Source organism: Struthio camelus, chromosome 19, assembly GCF_040807025.1.
Source record: "Struthio camelus isolate bStrCam1 chromosome 19, bStrCam1.hap1, whole genome shotgun sequence".
In the NCBI taxonomy this organism is placed as follows: Eukaryota; Metazoa; Chordata; class Aves; order Struthioniformes; family Struthionidae; genus Struthio; species Struthio camelus.
In genome coordinates, this window is record NC_090960.1 from 3,906,861 (window position 1) to 3,924,486 (window position 17,626).

Consider the following 17,626-nt stretch of genomic DNA (forward strand, 5'->3'; position numbering starts at 1 on the left):
CATCTAAACTCCTGACTGGGAAACTTTTCCCTTCAAACAGTCCTACAAAAGCATTTGTTCTTTTCTATGTTACAAACGCAACTTCAAGGCATGGGACCTTTATCAAGGATAGTCCCAAATCAATTTAGATAAGAGTCAATAAGGGCTGAGAAAAATATATTTTAATAATGTATTTAAAATTTGCTTATATTAGTATTCCATGTATGAAAGGCAAACATCACAATCAAAACTCAACTTTTTTCACATTTATTCAAGCATGATTAGAATCTAAAGAACTTGAACAATGAAGTGTTTGACACAGATAATGAGGCAGGCTGCCAGGTGAATGCAAAGTGTCTTTTATTACTCCTAGAAGCAACAATATCAGCAAGTAACGTAACGTAACAGTTACACTCACAATAATATTAATATTCTTCTTGTAGGAAAAGTTATTACTATTAACAACAAATATATCTGAAGCCTCCGTAATACAAAGTCTGCTAAACTCTGACCTCTCTTAGTACAGAAATCATAGAATTTATTTCCTGATACATTTAACAATATTTTAATTAAAAAAGAAAAAAGTGATACTAATATGTATTTTTACTTTTAATGATATGCCTATAAGACCAGTAAATATAGTGCAATGTTAAATTCAGTACAGGACCTTAGAAATACATGACTTTTGATATATTCTAAGTTTTCTGCTCTTCAGAGAAGTAGAAGCACAAAAAATAAAGGTAAAAATAGAGTTTCTAACTGGTTATTATAATCCAGACAAGCCTATACTGGAACTGCGAAGGCTTAGCAGCAACTCGCAGCTGGATGGTCCTGAGCTTGTCTCACCTTTATACAGAGCTCCCTTCTAGGTATTTACAGGTTCTTAAATATAAATATATTCTCCACACATACTTGCTTGAAATACGAATAGTTCCCTAAACTTTCAAGGATTCCTGTCTGAGAAAAATCATCTTCAGGGCCCATTTAGTTTGCCATAAACAAGCCTTAGAGGGGAATCTAGCTCTTATCCAGTGATCACCATTCTTAACTTCACAATAGATTAATGCAGATTAGATTAGATTAATACCGTTTTTAGCAGTATGCTCTAAAAAGCTGAAACACGCAACTTAGATCTTTACCTAGGCAAATTACTGAAAGCAAACCAATATTCTGTTCCTCTTTCCTGTCTTCTATTCACTTTCAGGTACAGCCTTTGTAATGTTTTATAAAGCCATAAATGGCTCAGAACCTTGTTATGAAGGAGATGCCTTCTTAGTTTGTCCTTGAATCAAAGCTATTTGCTGGCTCATTAGTTAAGCACTGCTCCTCACAGCTGTGAACAATACTACTACTACTCCTCCTGCTCAATTTGTAGAAACACATTCAACTCCTATGTTATGCCTGGCTGCTATACCACCAGTAAATACAACTGCTAGAGAAATACTGGTGTTAATTTTTTCCTAAAACAAACACCAAGCATTAAAAATTGTTCAAGTACTGGAAAGCATCTGCTATCAATACAACTCCAGGTGAATCAAAATTTAAAACAGGAAATCTACATCACAGCAAATCTCTCTGGTTGCTCTGGAAAGCTTCCAGCAGTTGCTCCTCTACTCTAGCTTCAGTCACAAGCCAAAACAGACTGCTAGCATCAAGAAACTACTGATTTTGCTGCTTACTTCTTTCATGCATAGAAACGCTTGCACAGATGCCCCAATACAAGCATTTAAATATTTCCCCCCCCCCCACTTAAGTATCGCAGAGTATTACGGATTTCTGGATATATCTTAAGGAGATATACTTGAAGAGCGAGTCTATTGGAGGAAATATTGTAGCATAAGCAGACTGAATAGCCTAAAATTTGCCTTTTTTCAAGATTCTTTTAAAAAAGACTGTAAGAAATGAAGACCAGTTCCTTACACAAGTCCCCATTTTTCCCCTCAGTATTGAATTAAAAGAAACTTCAGAAGAACCTTCAAAAATTCAAAGGCAAATTACAAATTCAGTAATAATCTATTATATTTTAATCACATGTACCATCCCATATAATCAAATGCCAACAAAATAAAAAGGTACCTAGAGTACATGAGAGTTAATTTAGCTATTTTTAGCTATTAATGATGAAAGAATCATTCATAACCAGCTGTGCCTTTTTACTTTATTCCCCTTAACATGCAAGTGTCAAACATTAAAATAGAATAGTGTTGCTACCCCTTCTTTACTCAATTTTTATGTTCCCTGGAATCTCTTATTCTACCTCAATAACCACTACAGAGCAACAGAAGGGACCTGCCTCACTCAAAGATAATTTTTTTCTAGGGGTGCAACATTCTTTGGCATGTTCCACATCATTACTGGATCTGAACACACATGCCATCTGTGTTGAGATATAAATATGTTCTAATACATAAGAGCAGATGGAGAAAAAGGGCATCCGTGCTTAACCAAGGTTCTCGCCCCTCCTTACTTGCTGCAAAGTCTGCAGTTAGATTGCCTACATACAACTACATGAAAGGAAAAGTATTTTAGGTAATAAAATACTGTAGAGGTGCTAAATACTTAACAGTAGTTAGGAATATCAAAATCCTCACAACATTTGCAAGGCAAATGCAAGCATTAATTTCCACTAACTGCCGTTATCCACTTTTTTGCACACCAACCATCCTTTGTAGTATAACCAGCAAGTTCTTTCCTCTAGTATGAATCATATTATGCATATTATACCTACATCTGTAATAAAAGGTAAGTTCACATTTCAAAATAAATATAAAATTTCAAAGACATTTTGAATGTTTAGTGTTTCAAAAATAGTGTCCAAAATGTGAGTCACCCCTTCATAAGTTGGGATTTCATATTCCCCATCATAAAAATAATTATATTACTTTATATAACACTACTTGTGTGTCCCTCCACATTTTTAAATTACTCTAAAGCCTACATAAAATATTTTGGAACTACATCTGACTCCTACCCCCATTATTTTCAAACTTTCTTCCCTCTATTTGCAGACACTATATATTTTCCAACCAAAGCTACGATCCTGCACACTGATAATAGTTTTTTTCTCACCTAGTCTCTGTAATCTCTATTAATAAAGTCTATGCCCCCTTCCATTAGTAGATTTGCGCAATCTATTTCGCCTGCAGGGATGTAGGGCTCCACAGTACACACATACTAATTTCCCAGGACCAACTCTGTCCCCATCCCAGTAAGACAAACCTGCAGAAGCAGGCTGGGTCTTTGCCAGACCACCAACCCTGATTCACCATTTATTCCTTGAGACACCAGTCACAGCTCAAGAACAAGAAAAGAAAGATTTGAAAAGCATTTAAAAACAATTATTCTCTATATTAGGCAGCTCAAAGTGTGTAAGACATTCTGTGCATTTCCTTTCCTAACTTTCCACCACTACTGAAGTATCTTTTTGGTTAAGGATCTTCTGCCTCACCTCCTTCTTGAATGTACCATCTCCTTTCAAAGATAAAGCCTCCCCTGACTCCTGAGGTGGGATCGCATGTAAATAAAGCTTCTCAAACTGCCTGCAAATGTGGACAGCAATTAAAGATAGTTAGATGCTCCTACACTAACGTAAATACTTACAATAGCAGTCACATCTTACACTCCAGCCTTACAGAGCCTGAAGTGCTGCCATCATTTAGTCAGCAAAACTTGTTAATTTTTAATTACTAAATTGCATATTCTTACATTTAATTATGAAACTCCACTTAAAACTTCCTGACCATTTGAGAACCCTTTGGAGGCCACAATCCATAGCAGAGAAACACTGTTCAACAGCAACCACTTGGAGACCTCTCTGTTACAACCTCAAATCCTCTCTGTCAGGCAGCTCCTTGTCAGGTAACTCCTAACAAGCCTTATCAGGTGATCAAGGTCTTTCACTAGTGACTTGCTTAACTACTATCCCTGGAGAGGAGACTTGAACTGATTCACTTGTCACAGTAGCCAATTTGTTATCCAAGAGAGCTCCCACATCAGCAGAGGATCACTGTAGTTTAATAACCCTCCATTATTAACCCAACATGATTGCAATCTGGAATTTCAATTAGAAAAAGAAATAAAAATGAGAGATAAGGAAGAAGGCAGATTAACACTGATATAAAAATGCTGGATATAAAGAGACTCTTTGTCAACATCAATTGGAACAATTTGTAAAATGGCCATGAGCAAGTCTCCCCTTGAAGCAAAACTTTTAAGAGTTCAAGGTATTACAGCTATCTGCTCATATAATCTAGGTATTCATGCAACCCAAACATCCAAAATCTGCGACTGCTTGCACGCTTATTTCAGTCACTTACACAGCACTCATGAACTGCAGCTGACTACTAACAAAAAGATTGTGGGAGATCCATTCTCTTCGCTTTACAACATTACAAATCATGAAAAATACATTCTTCTTAAAGTCTGAAAGTGCTAGAAATTGACCTTTTACTACTGTATAAAAGCCAAGCAGCTCTGAAAAGCACTCAAATACATCCAGGCTAATATTTTCACTGATCTCCACTTTCAGCTTGGAGAAAGCAGTCAGGCAGCTTCTGAATTGTCTCAAGGTCAAGATGATTCCTCTCTCAGAAGAAAAGCAAGTGTGCAATTTGCATTTAGAATGCTAACAGGCACCAAAGCGTTGAGAGAAACACCAAGCAGGACACAAAAAGTTAAGAAGCTGTCTTATCATGTAAAGTTTTTACTGAAGGGAACTTGGCCATCAATGCAAAACACTAAGTGCTATAGCCAAGATTTTTATATACTGTCATATCCCTCTGTGCTAGCGAAAGTGTTGGAATAATATGCATTATTTGGTCATCGATTAAAAGAATAACATTTTTCTAGTCTGTTTGAAAATATGTGATTTTTAAAAAACAAAGCTAAAAGTATTTAACTAGAAACTAGCTCTCACCCCTAACTTCAGCAGCCCTCTGTTGCCCTCTCCCACCTCAATTACAGATTTAGAACTTTAAAAAAAAAAAAAGTCATCACCAAGGGTTGAAATCAATTAAATTTTTTTTTAAATTGCCTGAACATTAGCTTCCAGTATTTACTTTCAGTCCAAGTTTAAACAGTCCTTCAACTTGAATTTTCCCTCTTTTTAGTGAGGAAAATACACGTCTACAAAATATTTTTCTTAGTTATACAATAAATATTTCTCAGAAGATTAAACTGGCTTATCATGAAATTTCATTAGTGATAGAAAGAAAAATCTTGGAGAATAAGTGGCATTTAATGATATCATGACTGTTAATGTCCTATAGATTTACATAACTCTTTGTAGTGTTTGAAAATACCAAGTTAACTGAACTATGCAGCCACATGCTTATGAAATTTGACAGTTTTAAAAGCAACTGCTGATCTGGTGTATACCACTTTTTTCTGTTCCCAGTAAGGGATCACTTAAAGCGGCTTGATTTTCAGAGAGCGGGCCCATGGCCCTTCACAAAAATCTTTTAAAGCTATCAACTTTGCCTAAGTGATCAGTCACCTAAAATCCTGACCATACAAGTAGTGGATATAATCATAAACGACTCCTCCCTTCAGCAAGGCTAACAATATGGATTTGTGTATTAAATCTAAGGCATACGCCAAACAAAGCCTAGAATTTTCCTCAAAATATTAGCGACAGCTACAATACACTTAACAAGCTTTTTCCTTCTCCCCAAAGCACATAACTGAGTGAGCTTTTGATTCTATGAGAATAAACAGAAAGTGAGGAGGAAAAAAGAAAAAACATAGTAATATTGAATGCTTATGAGGGTAATAATCCTCATCATACAGGATAAGGATTTGGTGGCACAGGGGATAGGGTAAAAAACAAAACAGAAAAATATTGCAGAATATTGCTAAAAAAAGAGAAGGAACTTCACTAAAACCTTAGAATTGTCATGGATTAATACCACAGAATATATAGCCAAGGGAGTAAAGTCTCATTGTGAAAGTAGCCTTACACTAAAACGAAATTTAAATTTGTCTAGGTTAAAATATTTTATTAACTGCTCAGGACCAACACAAAAAGTCAAGCCTCTCATTAAATTTGTACACACAAACATCAGAAAAGATTGACTCAAATCTGTGTTAATCTTAGGAAGCAATGGTTCATCTCTCCTTAAAAAAAAAAAAAAATTATCTACTGACTTATTGTAACACCTCTTATGTTACACCATGCCAAAAATATAGCAGACATGCTCATACCCTAAGGAAAGATTTACAGCTTGAAAACAGAGACTGGAGATTACCACATCAGTATTATCACAGTGTCTTAAGTTTTTTAATACACATTGAAGTCCTCCTAACAATAAACATGGGAAACTCTGGGGAGCCCTTTTATACGTTATTGCTGAGATCCAATAAATACTAGCTTTGAAATTGGAGAATTGTCCAAGAAATAACTAAAATATCTGAAAGAGAACCGATGATGGGGATGGAAATGGGAGTTATGATACATCCAAGTCAGGACAAATCTCAGAATCATCCAGCATTGTAGCAAAAGTACAGTATTCACAAACATATTTTAAAGCCAAGGCGAAACAAGAGCATAGACCAAAGTACCACAGAATCTTCCACAAAGGCATATTTTTTCCTCAGTTAAAGCAATTTGCAAAGACACAGTATTCTTTCCGTGTGGAAGAGACTGAGATCTGGTCCAAGGATTCTAGTCTTAGAATCTTAGATTCTAAGGGGTTTAAGAGTCCACCCTTCTAAAAGGGAAGGGTAGAGGTTAACATACTGAAAAGCCTTTTGAATACTTCCAAAAGGAGGCAAAGTCTGGCAAAAAAAGCTCAATTTCACCCAGGGAGTTACAATTTTTAAACTCTTAAAAAAGTTTAGGAGGTCAAACTGCTTTCATTTATACTAGCATAAATTCAGAGAAGTGTTATCAATTTTACTAGAAAGAGACTGGATTTCTACCAGAGCAAGATGCTAGGTTTTGACCATGAGGTATTTTTATTACCAGTAATCGTACTAAACAAAAAAAGTATTGCTTAAAAATGAAGCATTTCAATATTTTTTTCTTGATATGAGATGTATCTATAATCAATATTTTCAAGTTTCATCATTTCATTTCTAAAAGAACGACTCCTACACAAAATTTTGTTGACTAAGTTCAGAAATGAAACTACATTACTACACAGTTTTCATTTCAAGCTAATAAATAGTCTATTTTACCCCAAGATTCCAACTATTGAGACGAGCTTCGAGGTCACTGTCATCCAAAGAAGTGGTTTTTTTATGATGATATTCCTGGAACATAAAAAAGTCAAAATATCAGAAGAGCTGACAGAGACATAGCGTAAAAAAGCTTTTCTGTAAAACTGGGCCATGCCTACATTGCACTTTCTAATAGTGTCATGACACCTGAGCTATCTTTAATTTAGATAACTCAGTTACCAGTAGAACTCTGTGCTAGGAAGGATTTCAGAGGAGAATAAACTACTTTGTCTCCTCGCTTTCTTGTTCTTTATCTGTCATTTCCAAAGCAGTGGCCTCCTGTACAAAGTGTGAGTTTACCAAACAAGATCAAAACACTGCATTCTTCAGAGAAGGTACTTATTCCAGAAGTGAGAAATACCCAGCCATATCTGCCGTACATCTTGGAGAACTAATCCAGAACTCACAGGCCACCTGATCAGCCCCAAAATAGACAAGGAGGGGAAAAAAAAAAAAAAAGAGAGAGAGAGAGAGAGAGAGAGAGAGAAGAAAGGGGGGGGAGGAACAAATGAAACTGCAGCATGGCAGTTACAACACAGAGCTTAAGGCAGTTCTCTTTGCAAAAAGAGATTTCCCACATTCGATAATGACTGGTGGATAATGCTGCTCCAGGCGGTATCTTTCACAAAAAGTTTTTCCTGCAGTATAACATTAGCTACTGGTCATTTTTATAGTACCAAATAGGAGAACTGACACAGAATATTTTTCTTAAATATATTTAACTGAAATATTACATTAGTTAGAAAAACAGCACATAGGAGCAGGAATTATGTTCTCTCATTAAGTCTTGTTAGCAAGAAGCTTATGTGTTAGCATGCAAGCACCTCTCAGTTTCTTAATCCAGTCATTCATTATGAGCATATAGTGAATAGAGCTTTGACTTCAGGTAATCAACACTTGGTTGAGGCAGTTCTTAATGTTTCTTAAAAGACTCCCTGTTCCTCTACCTGGGCCAGAACATCTGCATGTCACTAAGAACAGAACAAGATAGCATTTGTTCCAGCCAGCCAAATGTTCAAACTGTTTAGTAAAGCCAAAGAAGATTATTGACTTATTTTTATTCGTAGCTCTGCCACAGACTTCCAGGGCAATGTTAGACAATTCATTGTTCTTCAGTTCCATGTACTGTATTTTACTGTGATTACAGCTTTAAAAAGGACTTTAAGTGAAATAAAGCAAATAAAATCTATAATGACTCAATTCCAGATTTCAACTCAAGACCACTCTTTTCTTCACAGTAACTGTTCAATATGAAATTTTTTTTACATCAGGAAAAACAAGCAGAAAGGCAATAAAGAGAAGTTCAGTAAAATTGGCTGGCCTGTCTCTCTCCCTTTTTTTCCTTCTTTTTTTTAAATTATGGTATCTCGTTTTGTTTAAAGTACAATCATATACAACTATAACATACTGAGCCTAGAGCAGAGACATTCAACTTCTGCCCACAGGCCATTTGTAGCCTATCATGATATACCATTCGCCTTTGGCGGTTCTCTACCCCAGTGCATGGCAGGACACAAATTTCCGCAGAAAGCTGGAGGCCAGAAACAAGCTTCCAAGCACAAGCATCTGCACTTCATTTCCTGGCGAGTTCTCAATTGTGCCCAGTAAAGAAGAGCAAGAACAGTCTGTATGAATTGCTCTGGTGTCAATAGCCCACTCCCAGCAGCAATCTTTCTAAACTGTTCCTCCGACGCAAGCAAGACACACAGGGTGAGCAGAACTGCAACACGGACAACAGCAAACTCGGCGCTTCACGGAGGAGCGAGACCTATTACAGATGCACGGACTACGGTGAAGGGACCACAGGAGACAGGCCTCTGCAGTGCTGAAGACTGAACATGCTCTCCAGCCTTATAGTGTTCAAAGGGAAACAGCATCCTTGCTGATAGCACATTTTTCAAGAATAATTTTTAGTTTTGAATGCTTGCAGTTATACATAGCAGTAAATATTTTGGACTAAAAACAATTTTATATGAAGCCTGTTTAGTCTCCTTCAATCTGCCATAATCTTAACTGTGGAAAGTTTGATAAACGATAAAACAAACTGTCCAAAATTCATTCTTTCAGAGGCCAGCTATCATTAAACAGAGCCAAAAAAACAGCTAGGCAGTTTTCTTTAATCTACAATTGCAAAATACAAGATGATGTCGACACAGCCAGTTTGCCAAGTCTGGGCAAAACAATGCGTCAGACTAACTTTGCTATGCACTAAACAGAGGTCAACCACTAGGATGAATTGAGAGTATCCTATGTGAAATTCTTTTCCCCTGCACCTGCAGAGGGCAGATTTCGATAAGCTTCAGTCCTTCCTATTACTTTTTCCTAAATGTCTACATTCATACCCAGGGATCATGACTCATGCAATTAGAAATAACAGTTTTATGGGGATATATCAAAGCAATTCATTGAAACTAGAACAAGTTTTATTACAAAAAGAAGCATCTTACAGACAGTGGTGTGGATGGGTTATCTTCATCTTTCTGGTGAGGAGGACTCATAGAATGTGACCTTAATGTTAGCGTCCCATTGTACTTGAATCTTTCCCTGTTATTAAAAGGAGAGCAAGCAGAAAGAAAATAATTCATTTTCAACAGCTGGCAGCATATACTGGATCTTAATCTTATCTCTTTTAAAAGATTGAAAAGAAAATAACTGTCAAGATCTAAAGGTCAAAAATAGCAGGAATAAGAAAAATTGAAAAATTATGTTTCTGCAAATTTCTTATTAAAGACATGCTTAAAAAAAGTCTTAAAAGCTTCGTTTTTTTAAAAAAAAACACACAGGAGAAAACAGGAAAAAAATCATGTACACCATGGTATTTCAACAGGTGTTCTTTGCCTCTCTCAGTTATTACATCACCCAACAACTCCCAACAGATTTTAGAAGAAATCTAAATTAAGTGAGAGGGCTGATTTGGGAGAACATTCTTGAAGCAAAATTGTTAAACTTATGAGACAGCGTAGGATAACGTCTGGTGATTCAAAGAAGAAAAATAAGTAAATAAATAAATACGGAAGAACACAGGGGAGAAGAGTTTGGGAAGTAAGCAAAAAAAGATGAGGAAGAGACTATGACATACAAACCTGAAAACAAGGGCAAGAATTTCACATACAGCTCAATAAAAAAAGGACAAGAACTTCACGTGCAGCTCAACTAAAAAGCAATGATTTAAAAGGCCAGCATGGAGAGCAACATGTCAAAGCAACAAGTCAAAAAGGTTATGTTAGTTGCATACCAACAGACCTTTCTTATCTATAAAACAGTGAAATAAAGGAAAACCAGTCTGGAACAAAACAAAAAAGAATTATCAAGTTTATTACATAGGTTGACATAGCAAAACATACAAAAGGAAGCAAAACATCCTTCTGTATATACACCAGTGTCATATTCACAAGTAATTAAAGTCTCCCGTTAGTCAATTCACCTTCCGACAAATAGCTACGTATTACTGAAATCAAGTCAGACTACCAAAATATCGTTCATTCTTTACACCAGCAAAAAAAAAAAAAAAAGAAAAAAAAAAAGAAGTAAGTTACAACAAAAGACTTTGAGATTGATTAAGTGTTTAGGAAGAGAAAGACAACTGTTGGATGTACAATATAAACGAGTTACTTCTAGGAAGACAAACACAGACAAACTTTTCATGAAGCATACTGCCCCAGCTTTCATCAAAACCACAGGGGACAGTGAAATGCACCAAATGCGAGCATCCTTTTCATTCTAGCACCTATCAGTGGATGTGTAATAACAATTACAAAGCCATAAATAGTTTAGATAAGCAAAAACTAAAGGGTAAAAAGATCAAAAGAAATAAAATAGTTCAGTGACTGCCGCTAGCATTCCACATCAAGCATATTTTAGCAAGATTTTATTAAAATTAATTTTGCGCAAAATAAAAGGGGACTCATCATTACCTGCTGGTAAATCTGCACTTTATCAGTCGTCTTTCCTGAACAATATTCAGGTTATCTAATAATTAAAATTCCAGTTGTTTAAAACAAAAAGAATAAAACTAAAAAAACCCACAGAATTCATGCTCATATCATTAAGAGAGTAAGGAATATCAGTATATTCTAAACCCAACCCCACAGAAGTTACCTGTAATGTCTTTAAGTTAGAAAAGAGGAAAAAGTAGTCCAGACATTTTTAGGCCTACGTTTTCTATTTTGAAGAGGGCTTTAAAAGGAAGTCACATTACCTGAATCTAAAAACAGACACTCTGAAAACACTGCTAAGGATGGGCTACAACCTTGTTCCTATATACTGCCCATTTACTCCCTTTTCCAGCCTTCTGCTAATATGAGTCAGGCCTCAGAAATCACAACATGTAATACAAGACTATTTCTTTTTATCCCATGGCAGCTGTGCGGAAAACGGTCAGAGTGTTCACATCAGCCCTGGTGCTTGTGACCTCCTGCTTCAGCCAAAACAGTGAACTAGCATGGGAGAAGGAAGCAATTTGCTGCTAATAAAGGAGATCAGTAAATAATTTCCTACTAGAAACAAAGTAAGGGAAACTCGCTGGCTCCTCCTGGAACAACACAACCATACACTAACCTTTAATAACATTCGCAAAGCGTAATCTATATCACTGTAGGAAAATTCTGCTGTATGTTTATAGAGTCAGAAAGGCCAGATTTCTGTTCAGACCTAACTATGTTATTAAAACACATTCGCTCATGTTTCAAAATAAAGATGTACCTTTCTAGTACCAAGCTTGCTCAGTCTTACTTATTTACAATCTAGTTTGCAAATAAGATCTGAATGTTTACTTTTTATTTAGCCAGAAAAACAACTTCCTATGAAAGAGCAAAAAAAAAAAAATCTTCATACATAGCTATATCTACACTGCAAGACAAAATAACTAACTGTGAACAAAACTTATTCAATAGTCTGTTTCTTTTAAAAAAAGACAATCTTGAGTTAAATAAACATCAAAAAATTACTCAAACATTTCTAATTGACATTATCTGTTTTGCCTTGAGAAAATGCTGTAGTCTAGATGGAATGCAAAATTCTCAAACTAAAATATATGTCTATGGGTACAGCTTTCTCAACTCACGTTCTCAATTATACAGACAAGTGCAATGTAATAAGATCACCATCTACTGGCCCTCTCTGCAAACTGCAAATTACATAAAATCTTAATGTAATTTGAATGTTTAAGCACTGACAGTTTGTTCAAAAGTGTAAATATAAAGTCATGATCTCTGTAATGAATATAGCTCACATTTTAATATAGACACATTTAAATAAGTATTAAAGGAGCTATTTCCATGAACCATAACAGCTGAAATATTTACATTCAATATTTCTTCCTGCATAACTCAAATATAACAGTTTATTTCTATGTAGATTTATGTAATCCACAGAGCTATCAACATTTCTGATTATCAACATAAATTCAAATTTGCTTAGAAACAACTACGTTCTCTGCATGAGTGCCCATTAGTAGATGCGTGCCTATACTCATAGGTTTCACTTCCAGATTTCTTTAAGCCAGTAACATATCCATCACATTTACTTGCTTCTCCTGGCATGAAAGTATAGGCAATAAGGGTCTGCGAAGAATTTATACCACAGCCCTGGGAAGCACCTTTTGATCACCAGCATTATTGCTACAGTCCCACAGGACCAAAAACATAAATGAAATAAAGTTGCTCCACCCCACATCGCCACCACCCCCATCTTAGGGAACTCTGCCAGACCAACCTGAATTTTAGGTTCAGATGCAGAAAGAGATAAAGAGTCCAATTTCCAATACTCTACTATATTCCAGGTAGAGAAGAGAAGAAACAAAATAGTAAAGAACACAAGACAGATAGTAGGTTGAACTTTACGTAAGGGGACAAGCACGTCCTACATTACGTGCTCATGTCCTACTCAAATAACATCCCAGCTGACAGTACAGTTCAGAACTAGGTGTATTTTTATGCCACAAACGTGGCCCTGGAGAGATATCAATAGGCTAAACTGGGTATTAGAAGCAATAAAATTACAGTAGCACAACTCTCCACTATTAGTCCCAGGGCGTCACTTTAACACGATGCCGCTACTTCCAGGTACCGAGCCAGTCTGATCAGACCTATGCCATGTAAATCTTGACATGCCATAACACTAACGCGGATTTCGCTCAGGTCTCAAAGAGCACTTCTAAGGCAAACAACTTCCTTGTATTAACGCAACTGTAGACTGACTGGCCAAACTTAGATTTTTAACACGGGCTATTTAGACAGTTCTTCCAAACACTCCTTTGTATTACCAAGCCTGAAGTAATAATATGGTAACGTAGCTGGCAATTTCAAGCATTGTCCAGCTTTCTTCCATCAAAAACACAAGTCTGCTATCAAAATCAGAAGTCCGTTCCAGAGCATTTCAGCGTATGCAACCAAAAGACCCCTTACTATTAAATGCTGTAGGATTTGGAAATAGGGCATCCATCAGTCCTATGAGAAACTTTTTAAATGACTGTTAGAATCACACATAGTTAATGGATACCTAGCAGCAAAACTTTCAAGATACTCAATGTGAATGTGACATAACTTGGAAGAGTGCCTATCTGTCATCTACCCAATTCACAGCTGGACAATTTAAAAAGGAAAGGCTTGGCATCATGACAGAAGGATGCATAAAGCATACAGCAAAAACATCAATGTGACTAAAAAAAATAACTAAATCAATGATAATCACTTGTGAAAAGTGCAACATGTATACTCACCGATTCTGAAAGTGTAATTACTATGAGTATGTTTACACTTAGAGCAGAACTCCCAGCAGAACTGAACAACAACAGGAGTTCACTCAAGTTTCAACTCTCCCTGCTGACATTGCATAGGCATCTTTCAATTGTTCCAATAGCAGAAAATATCTAAGACTAGATACGATACTGAGATATGGATACCCAATCTAAAGTGTTACAAAATATGTTTCACCTACTAAGAGATCTAAGGGAGAGTTAGCAAGAACACAGTTAAGGGGGAAAATCTTAAGATTAAGGAGGTTTTTCAAAGGACACAGAAGTGGCTGCAATAAATCATAGGAAGGCATTAAACTTCAGTGAGAAATTACAATTATTACTTACCATAAACACATGTAAAACAACATAAGCTTTTCTATATACTATTTGCTTGTTCATTTGTAAGTGTTTTTTTCCTAAAACTGCTTGGAAGTCCTAAACAAGTCAGTTGATACCTCACCTACTCTTTAACCTCCATACAAATACTTATCCAAAGCCTGCAGAAGGATAAGAAGGATGAGAAAGCCTTGTTGGCTAATACTTGTTACTGTAACAAAGACCTAAGTGAAATGAGAGCCATCTGATACGATAATCATCGGTTTTCCAGGTGGTTATATACGGTTTTTGAATGTAGGCTAGACAGTTTCCTATATTTCCTAAACAGTAAAACAAACAGAAAAGGAATGAATAATTTCTCACACAAGTTTGGTAGGTGGAAAAATGTTGCCCCTTGACTTCAGTAAGGAACTGTTTCTTTTTCCAAATCTTTTCTTCCATTTTCTCCTTAATTATAAGCATTTGAAAGGAGTAAGAAACAGAAGTGCTTTCAAAAAGGGTGCTCTCTTCTTTTGCAATGTCTTCAATTCACCCCCAGAGCAAACTTATGTATTTACGATAAAAGGAAAAAACCATATATGAACATGTAAAAGCATTTAAGGGAACACAGAAGAGCATTAGACTTTTGAAACAAAAACCTTTTCCATATTTATAACTCAATGAAACCAAAACATGAGTTTCATAGAGAGGCAGAGAGAACACTTATTTCCCTTGTACAGCGCTTACTGAATTATGAGTAATATTCATACCATACCTGTTACAATGCTTTCTTCCCTAAGCAATTCAGAGAATTTAAAAATTAACTAAGCTTCAAAACAAGCAAACACTTGGGCAATTCCCTCCATGACTGAAATGCAGCCACATAAATAATGGAATATAGATATTGATAATCAGTGAGAAGTAGCACTGCATAAAGAAAAAAAAAAAAGAGAATCATGTCTAAATGAAATCACAAATGAAGTATTTAGACACAGAATGCAGACTAAACTTAAATTTACCTAAGAGTCCCCCCCCCAAAAAAAAAGAACAATAAAAAGGCTCAAGATTTTCAACAGTGTCTGCTGACCAGCTGGACACATCTTCAGTTCTGGAGGGACATTTTTCTAAGCCAACAGGTAACTAAACTTTAATATATCTGATATTTCATGTCTTTACTTGCTTTGTAAAGCAGATGGAGAAGGAACGGTCCTGCCCTCTACAGGGCTGGAAGCATGGCTATAGCTTAAGCCTGCTCTCTCCTGCAAACCTACAAGAAAGATTATCCAATGGATTAACAAAACAAGATGCAGCTGCAGATATCCCTCAGACAGGGATTGCTCAGACAAGGACCACATCACTGCAAACAGTTCTTCTCCCACTGGAGAACAAAACAACATGGTAGAGTATCCCACTGACAACGGTCCTGATTTTTAGTTACACCTGTCAAAAACTTGTCTGCCTGTTCCAATCTGATTTTCTCTAATCTAACATTCATAAAATTTAGGAAGTATATAGAACATGTAAAGAAATCTTGTTATTTCATAAAGAAGCCATGATGAAACATAGAACAAGCATAGATCAATAAGTGTTTAATAGTGACTAACAGACTTTTAAGGATTTTGGATATAAAGTGAGCAAATATTCTGTCAGGTAAATATACAGAAGCCAGCGAGGCCTCATAAAATTTTTCTATCAGGTCCACAATATATTTAGGGCTACGAACGGATTTACTTAAAGATGACTGAGGGCTATAGGTTTCACAAGAACTAAATGTAATTAAGGTGATGACAAACAGAGGAAAACAAATGACTTCAGCTTGTCCAGCGTCATCATTAGGGCTGAAAGCTATTTAAATACAAATGGCATTTAAGCTATGAAAGCAACTGTTTCCACTGAAGGAAAGAACAGAACTTGTTAAATAAAAAGAGACAAAAATAATGTGCAAACAGAAGTATTTCAGAGCTCTTTAAAAAGACAAGGGCAGTTTTAGTTATTTATACAAGTTGTTTGCAAGATTTAACATAACTTCATGGATGTTTCCAACCTACATGAGCGACCGCAAACATTCTGCATATACAATATACTAAGTTAGTAGATATAAACAGTTCTGCAATTACCATTAAGACACTACCATTCAACTGGGAGTGAGACTGTGCTTTTTCTTAGTAAAGATTCTGAATTTCTTGGCAGCAGTGCAACTAAACAGAAAGTACTAAAATTAAGAACCGTCTCAATCTAACCTACATTAGTTATCTCTACAGACCACCAGAGGCTTTTATTCTTTCAAAAGGTTACTATGCTCCTACAAAGATGAGTCTAATCCACCTCTGTTCCTAAGCACCTTTATCTTTTCTTCCTTTGTCACCAAACAGCAAAACGTGCTTCTTTCAGGGAGTCACTATTCAGTTTCCTCTAAAAACCTGTGACTGCAAACGTTCTTTAAATCTACCTTCTGTATGCTTCCTTATACTTTTAATCTCTACAGAGAAGAGGCTATAAAAAAAATTTTGATTTAAGAGTTCCTTTCAGCATTAAAGCCTTAGACTACAACTTTTTTCTTTGTATTATGTACTTGCTCTCCCCATATTTCTTGTCATTCGCTTGCTTTGTGTTCCATTTATTTTAAACCATGTAGAAACAGTGGCGATTAATCTACCTCAACTTCACTAATGTATTTCACTTTCCAGCTTCCATACTGGAAGGAGCATGCAGAAAAGAGGTCTGCACAACAACTCCATGGGGACAGTTACATCTAAATATAGTTTTAATCTACTAAAAACAACAAAAAAAAAAACACACACTGGCCTAAGAGTCTTCTGCACCTACACAATCTTTTATCACGTCACTTCTTCCTTACTGCCTGCCCACACTTGTCTGTGCATCCCTCTACCATTTCCAGTAATTTTGTATGAATTGCCTTGGGACCACTGTGCTTTGCCACCATACTAGCTGATATAGCATTACTATGAAACGAGAGAAGCATGAGGCAAAAAAGCAGAAAGAGATAAGTCTTGCGTTAGCAAAGGGGCTCTTTATGCAAGTCATGAGTACCACCACGGTAATCACCAGTTCAAACCATTCTAAAGCCTTCTTTTCAGCGGCTGCTAAGTTTGCCAAACCATCAGTTTGCCCCAACAATTTTTTGTTGCTGAGCATCCGTCTAACTGAAAGGGGAAGGAGAGCAAGAGGAAAGGGAAGAGGATAGGACTACGCGATACAGAAGAAGGATTACAGAAGCAACAGGAGAAGACATAAAGAAGGAATCAAATAAGAACAGAAAAGTAGAAAAGTCATTATTAAGTTAGAAGCTATTACCAAAGTTTCTGTATACAAAGTACAAATACTATATTTGAAATAGAGTCCATGACAGAGTGTAAT

The 17,626-nt window shown here is 36.1% G+C and overlaps 1 protein-coding gene across 7 annotated transcripts in view; it reads right to left on the minus strand.

Annotated features, from left to right (window-relative positions):
- CEP112 (centrosomal protein 112) overlaps positions 1-17,626 on the minus strand; it is a 183,242-nt gene that overhangs the window by 161,611 nt on the left and 4,005 nt on the right. For all 7 annotated transcript variants that reach the window (XM_068914100.1, XM_068914096.1, XM_068914098.1 and 4 more), the window contains exons 5-6: positions 9,645-9,741; positions 7,156-7,230 (exon numbers count right to left, since the gene is read on the minus strand). In XM_068914100.1, the coding sequence (XP_068770201.1) occupies positions 7,156-7,230; positions 9,645-9,741 (172 nt within the window). The remainder of the gene's footprint in view (positions 1-7,155; positions 7,231-9,644; positions 9,742-17,626) is intronic.